Consider the following 6,964-nt stretch of genomic DNA (forward strand, 5'->3'; position numbering starts at 1 on the left):
TGGATGGGTATATATAGGGGAGGGGCTTTAGTCCCGGTTGGCCTGGCCAACCGCGACTAAAGGCCTTCGGGCACCTTTAGTCGATCGCAAACTTCGCCTTTAGTCGCGGTTGGCCAGGCCAACCGCGACTAAAGCCCCCCACGTGCACCAGCTGGCCACCGAGCACCCGGGGCCCAGGCCTTTGGTCGCGGTTCGCCTCCCGAACCGCGACTAAAGGTCCCATTAGTCGCGGTTCCTATAGCTTCGCGACTTATGGGGCTCACCGGCTGTTTTTCTACCAGTGATGAGAATTATTATACACCGTTCAAAGCCTTGCTGACGCTAATCCGTCATGTGATCAAGTGGGTAGCTAAGGCCTAACATCTGACGTTTGCGTGAGGAATTTCGATGGTTAGTCATTCCTTTTTAATAAATGTGAGCAGTGTCCTAAGATTCTAAGAAACAAGAGCTGGAAAATAAATCATGATTCATGCATCTGGAACGCACACAACGTGAGTCCTTGGATAGTACATGTCGTGGAAAGAGCTGATTATTCAGACATGCGATGCTGACTGCGTGTACTGCGGGGTACACCTCCGACGACCCTACGAAACCTTGTTGACTCAGCATTTTCCGAGTCGTCATGTGATCAAATGGGAAATTTCTATGGTCAGTCAGTCTTCTTTCTTTTTTTGGATAATAAACGTGGTCAGTCTTCTTATGTGATGCTGAAAAGACTGACTGACTCGATGTGCGCTGTTTAGCATATATATATAAATCATCCTCCAGGATCTTCTTGCCAGCTTAAGTTAGTCGATGGCCATGGTTATCCTCCTCCTCCTCCTTGTGCTGCCTTTTGCCCTTGCTGGACCACCATGGCAAGTGTGCAGCAATGGCAGCAAGTACGCACCAAACAGCGCCTACTTAGAAAACCTCACACTCCTCTCGTCCACTCTCCCCAAGAAGGCCGCGTCCAACGCCACCCTCTTCGCCACCGATGCCGTAGGCGTCGCTCCGGACACCGTCTTCGCCGTTACGCTCTGCCGCGGGGACATCAACGCCTCCGCCTGCGAGGGCTGCGTGTCTAGCGCCTTCCAGGAAGGGCAGCAGCTCTGCCCGTACAGTAAGGACGCCACCATATACTACGATACCTGCATGCTCACGTTCTCCAACAAGAACTTCGTCGACACCAATGTGGGCGGTCCGAATTGGAACATCCAGCGGAGCGTGTTGAAGTTCACCGCAAGCGCCAACTCCACCAGGCAAATGGTGTCCACGCTTATCAACAGCACGGCCCAGTCAGCCGCGAACAGCTCGAGGAGGTTCTGGACATCGCGCTTGGACGACAGTTCCTTCCCGACGATGTACTGCCTTACGCAGTGCAGGCCCAACCTGACCGCCGGCGACTGCGCATCGTGTTTCAGGAGTGCGTCACAGATGATGCTCCAGGACCTGGACCGTAGGGTAGGTTGCCGAGTCCAGGGGACATGGTGTAGCATGAGGTACGAGGCAAACAAATTCTTCCAAGGGGATCCCATGCTGCTTATTGCTGCATCTGCGGCTCCACCGGAGGTAGAAAAGAACGTCCAACAACACAGTATGTAAATTTCTCATCCTTCACAGCTCTGCACACGAATAGGTACTAGATCTTTTAGTTAATATGATAATTAGCACATTTAGACTGGTAAAACTGAGAAAATAAGTAAGTAATAGAACTAAGTTAATAAAGTTGGTGAACTTTCCTAGTCAAGCATGTGAATCGTTCAATTGATGAATGTGGGCGAGTGAGATCATCCGCAACCAAAATATGATCTGCAATTGTCTCTACGCTAAATGAATTCATTTTTATGTTACATATGATAACTATGTATGATTTATTTTCCTTAGGACAAAAGAGGGTGCTGTTGATTATTGCTGTGGCAGTTCCACTAGCGTCAATACTTTTGTGCATTATCTGTTCGGTTGTATGGATGAAAAGACGAAGAAAAGGTATTATAATAATCACGACAATAATGTTTCTCTGAAGAAGAACTACCACGTACTCATATCGTTCTTTAGTACCAGAATAACGTTATATATATATTTCTGTCAAGCTACCACAAATAGGCCGGAAGAAGACGAACTGGTTTGGAGACTGGAAGAGAACAGTTCAGAGTTCACATTCTTTGGCTTCACTGAGATATTGCACGCTACATGCAACTTCTCCATAAAAAACCAACTTGGCCGAGGTGGCTTTGGCCCTGTCTACAAGGTAAATGCAAATCAAGCAAAGGATAACTACTCCAGTTATCATATCATTTAGCTTGTACTAGAAAACTATATATGGCCATTATTTCATATCATTTGGCCTTTTGGAATCAACCATTTTCGTGAGAATTATTATACACCGTACAATACCTATTCCAGCTATCATATCATTTTCCTTGTACTAGAGAACTATGGTGAAAAAAGGCAAACTATGGCTAAACAAGGCCAAGTGTCACACTTTCTATTATATTAGCGATGTTTCAGATTTTTTTTAAAAATACATAAAATAACTTGATAAACAAAGTAGCTAAAACCAAGTTATATGATTGTATTTCAACAAAATATGATTAGCATAAGCAACCTCATATGAAGCCATACACTATAAAAAAAGAATCAAGAAGCTCTTCATTGACTTGTTTATTTTGTCATATTTTTCAATGAACCAAAATTAAGAAGGATATAAAAGAAACGCAATAAATGGAAGATTAAGGCTACATCTTAGATATCTGAACTTGTATATCACTAAATTAACTTGAATATAATCCATTTTAGTTTTTTTATGATGCCTCGAGTTTTGATTTGTCCATACTTCCAGGGCCTATTACCAGATGGAACTGAAATTGCAGTTAAAAGACTTGCCTCACATTCAGGACAGGGTTTCACAGAATTCAAAAATGAAGTTCAACTTATTGCAAAACTACAACACAATAATCTTGTCAAGCTCATGGGATGTTGTATTCAGAGTGACGAAAAACTTTTGGTGTACGAATATTTGCCAAATAAGAGCTTGGACTTCTTTATCTTTGGTATGGAAAATGTTGTTTACACATATTTTAGATTGTATTTCTTGCATATATACTATGAAATATACTCTCTAATGGGCAGATGGAAATAGAACAACTTTGGTGGACTGGAATAAGAGACGCGCGATAATCGAAGGGATAGCCCAAGGTCTTCTCTATCTCCACAAACACTCTCGGTTGCGCATTATACACAGAGACCTTAAGGCCAGCAACATTCTCTTGGATCAAGACATGAATCCTAAAATTGCGGATTTTGGCCTAGCAAAAATTTGCAGCTCCAATGAGACTCAAGGAAGCACAAACAGGATAGTGGGAACACAGTAAGCATATCTCTCTAAATAACGAATCACAACATAGTTAGTTCCTACATACCAACACCAAGTATTAGTTGATCAATCCAATTGAAAGTAATTTTGATTCTAGTATTTTCCTTGCGCTTCTGACGAATTTCAGCGGTTATATGTCTCCGGAATATGCATCTGAAGGCATTTACTCAATAAAATCTGATGTATTCAGCTTTGGTGTGTTGCTTCTTGAGATCCTTAGCGGAAAAATGAATTCTCGTCACCATGAATATGGAGATTTTCTTAACCTCCTTGGATATGTGAGCATTTTCTGAACTCTTGCACACAGGTGTATTATTTGGTAGACTGAAGATTTTTTTAACGAAGAGGCATTATGATTTTATGCAGACATGGAATCTCTGGGAAGGAGGAATATGGATTGATCTTCTAGAGGTATCAATTGCCAATGAGATCGATAAAACCGAGGCTAAGAGGTACATTAACGTTGCACTGATGTGCGTACAAGAGAGCGCGGATGATAGACCCACCATGTCAGATGTCGTTGCAATGTTAGACAACGAGAGTGTTGTTCTCCCAGAGCCTAACCATCCTGCCTACTTTAACCAAAGGGTGATACATGAATCGGCTAGTCTTGTTGTTTCCTGTAGTACTAATGATGTAACGATCACTGCAGAACCACATGGCAGATAGTTGATCACTTCATTTCAGTTGTTACTGATAGAACTAGAAATTAGTCTCAGGTGAGTTATAAAATAATGGAAACACGATGTATCTTTATTATTAATATAAATATAAATGGCAATCAGCGGTGTCAGTAGGTAAGAAAACCGGATGGATTGTGATACGTAAAAAACAGATTGTTCTCGTACGTTGTTGCGCTTCTTAACCCATGAGAAAACCAGAACCCCGACAAGAAAAACCCGAAGATATGATGCTCCCCTGATGGATGCTAAAGTTTCACACGCATGGCAAAAGAGAGGAGCCGAAAAGGACATACTATCTCGCGACATGCTCTCTCGCGACCTGCGATGCGACGAACCTCCTACATCAAATCCTCCACCTCTCGCCGCCGGTGGTATCGTCGACGAGATCATTGGCGCACGAAGATGACGGAACCGAAGCGGACTTTCGGGGAGTTCCTTCCATTCAAAGAGCTCAGGAGGATCGTCGACGAGAAGGCGAGGCGACGCGAGGAGGAGAAGCTGACGGAGGAGAGAAGGCAGACCAAGCTGCAAAGGAAGTTGTTGCTCACGCCTCGCATTGGGCGATCAGGCAGATGGCGGAGCCGGTGGGGTGGATGCCGCAATTGTCAGGGCAGGGACTCGAAGAACAGATTGCAGCGGCACAAGCGATGGTAGATGCTCTCGAAAGATACGAGCCGCGCTCTGCTCATTGAACACGTCCATGACCTGCTCGTCCCGGAAGTCGGCGAGGTAGAAAACGTCGGCCTCCATGGTCGCGGGAAGCAGCATCGTGGCCCCCTCTGCACGTACGGCCGCCTTAGACGATCGCAAGTGGAGTCGTGTTGCGGCAAGCCAAGTCTTGGCGTTTGCTAGGTCCGCCTCGGCCTGCACCCGGAGCATGGAGGCATCGATCATCGTCATCGACGTCACCGCTGCATGGCGGAGCAACGAATACGTGAAGAGAAAGTCGCTCTCCTCTGCAACGTCATCATGCGCCGCCTCGAATGCCGCCTTCGGTGCCCCTGCACCGCGTCCTGACAGGCTAGGTCTCTCTCCTCCGCCTCAAGCGCCCCCTTGTGGCCAGCTCCACCGCATCTGCATCAACCGTGTTGCGGGCACGCACCATGTTAGCCAAGCAGCTCCGGCTAGGTGCGGTAGTGCACTAGTGGAAAACAGGGCTTCCGTGGGAGCCTTTTGTCGCGGGCGCGCCTGCACCCGCGACAAATGGCCTGGCCACGTCGCCCCGAAACCATGTGGAGCGCGCGGAGGCTTTTGTCGCGGCCTTTTGTCGCGGGCCGTATTACGACCCGCGACAAAAGGGGTAGGAGCGACGTGGCCACCCCTTTTGTCGCGGGTCGTAATACGGCCCGCGACAAAATGTCCCCCCCCCCCTATATATATAGAAGCAGCCAGCCACCCCCCCCCCCCCCACCTCATTTTTTCCTTGGTGGTGAAGGTGGAGGTGTATGCTAGCTCATTTTTTCCACATGTGCACAAGAGGTGTTTGATGGAATGCTTGTGAGAGGGATGCCACTTGGTTTTATTTGATAAGATTTCTCCTCTTTTTGATCCAAAAAGGTTAGCAACTATTTTCTCGACTATATATATATGCATAGTCCGTACAATACTAATTTTAGCAAGGTGATTGCATCTGATACATATATAATTGTACTTATGATGCAGATGAGTCATCCATGGATGTACGGTAACCGATGTGCTCCCGCTTTCAGAGAGGGCGTGAATTCTTTCCTGCTTGTGGCCGAGGCCAACAAGTCGAAGCAAGGTTTTATGTGCTGTCCATGTCTAAAATATAAGAACGAGAAGGATTACTCTTGCTCAAGAGATATTAAGAGCCACCTGCTTCGGTTTGGGTTCATGTCCAGTTATAATGTTTGGACCAAGCACGGAGAAGAAGGGGTTATGATGGAAGACGGCGATGAGGAAGAAGATAATGATGAGAAGTATCGATCTATGTTCTCTGAATGCTTTGATACCGCAATGGACGACAATGAAGAAGAAGGAGGTGAAGAACAGGCATCGATGATCCCGTTGATGATGATCTTCGTCGGGCCATTTCGATGCAAGAAGAGACTGTGACACGGATAAGGAGAGGTTGCAGTTCGACAAGATGTTAGAGGACCACCACAAATTGTTGTACCCAGGTTGTGAAGATGGGCATAGAAAGCTGGGTAGCATATTGGAATTGCTGAAATGGAAGGCAGAGGTCGGTGTGACTGACTCGGGATTTGAGAAATTGATGATAATATTAAAGAAGCTGTTTCCAAGAAATAATGAATTGCCCGTCAGTACATATGAAGCAAAGAAGCTTGTCTGCCCTCTAGGATTAGATGTGCAGAAGATACATGCATGCATTAATGACTGTATCCTCTACCGCGGTGAGAAGTACGAGAATTTGAATAAATGCCCGATATGTGGTGCATTGCGGTATAAGATCAGAAAAGATGACCCTGGTGATGTTGAGGGCGAGCCACCCAGGAAGAGGGTTCCTGCGAAGGTGATGTGGTATGCTCCAATAATACCACGGTTGAAGCGTTTGTTCAGAAACAAAGAGCATGCCAAGTTGTTGCGATGGTACATGGAAGAACGTAAGAAAGACGGGAGGTTGAGGCACCCCCGCCGATGGTCGGCGGTGGAGAAACATCGGGAGAGAGTTTCCGGATTTTGCGGGTGAGGCAAGGAACTTATACTTTGGTCTAAGTACAGATGGCATGAATCCTTTTGGGGAGCAGAGCTGCAGCCACAAAGACTGGCCCGTGACTCTATGTATCTACAACCTTCCTCCTTGGTTGTGCATGAAGCGGAAGTTCATTATGATGCCAGTGCTTATCCAAGGCCCAAAGCAACCGGGCAACGACATTGATGTGTACCTAAGGCCATTAGTCGATGAACTTTTGGAGTTGTGGGCCAAACCAGGTGTACGTGTGTG

General features: G+C 46.2%; 1 protein-coding gene across 1 annotated transcript; it reads left to right on the forward strand.

The window, feature by feature from the left end:
• Positions 1-795: 795 nt before the first annotated feature.
• Positions 796-4,024, forward strand: LOC127338911 (cysteine-rich receptor-like protein kinase 4). Its single transcript, XM_071827684.1, has 7 exons — positions 796-1,576; positions 1,867-1,986; positions 2,067-2,230; positions 2,822-3,032; positions 3,112-3,349; positions 3,483-3,633; positions 3,722-4,024. The coding sequence occupies exons 1-7, from the start codon at positions 796-798 to the stop codon at positions 4,022-4,024; spliced, it is 1,968 nt and encodes a 655-aa protein (XP_071683785.1).
• The last annotated feature ends 2,940 nt before the right edge of the window (positions 4,025-6,964 follow it).

Source organism: Lolium perenne, chromosome 3 (genome assembly GCF_019359855.2).
Source record: "Lolium perenne isolate Kyuss_39 chromosome 3, Kyuss_2.0, whole genome shotgun sequence".
In the NCBI taxonomy this organism is placed as follows: Eukaryota; Viridiplantae; Streptophyta; class Magnoliopsida; order Poales; family Poaceae; genus Lolium; species Lolium perenne.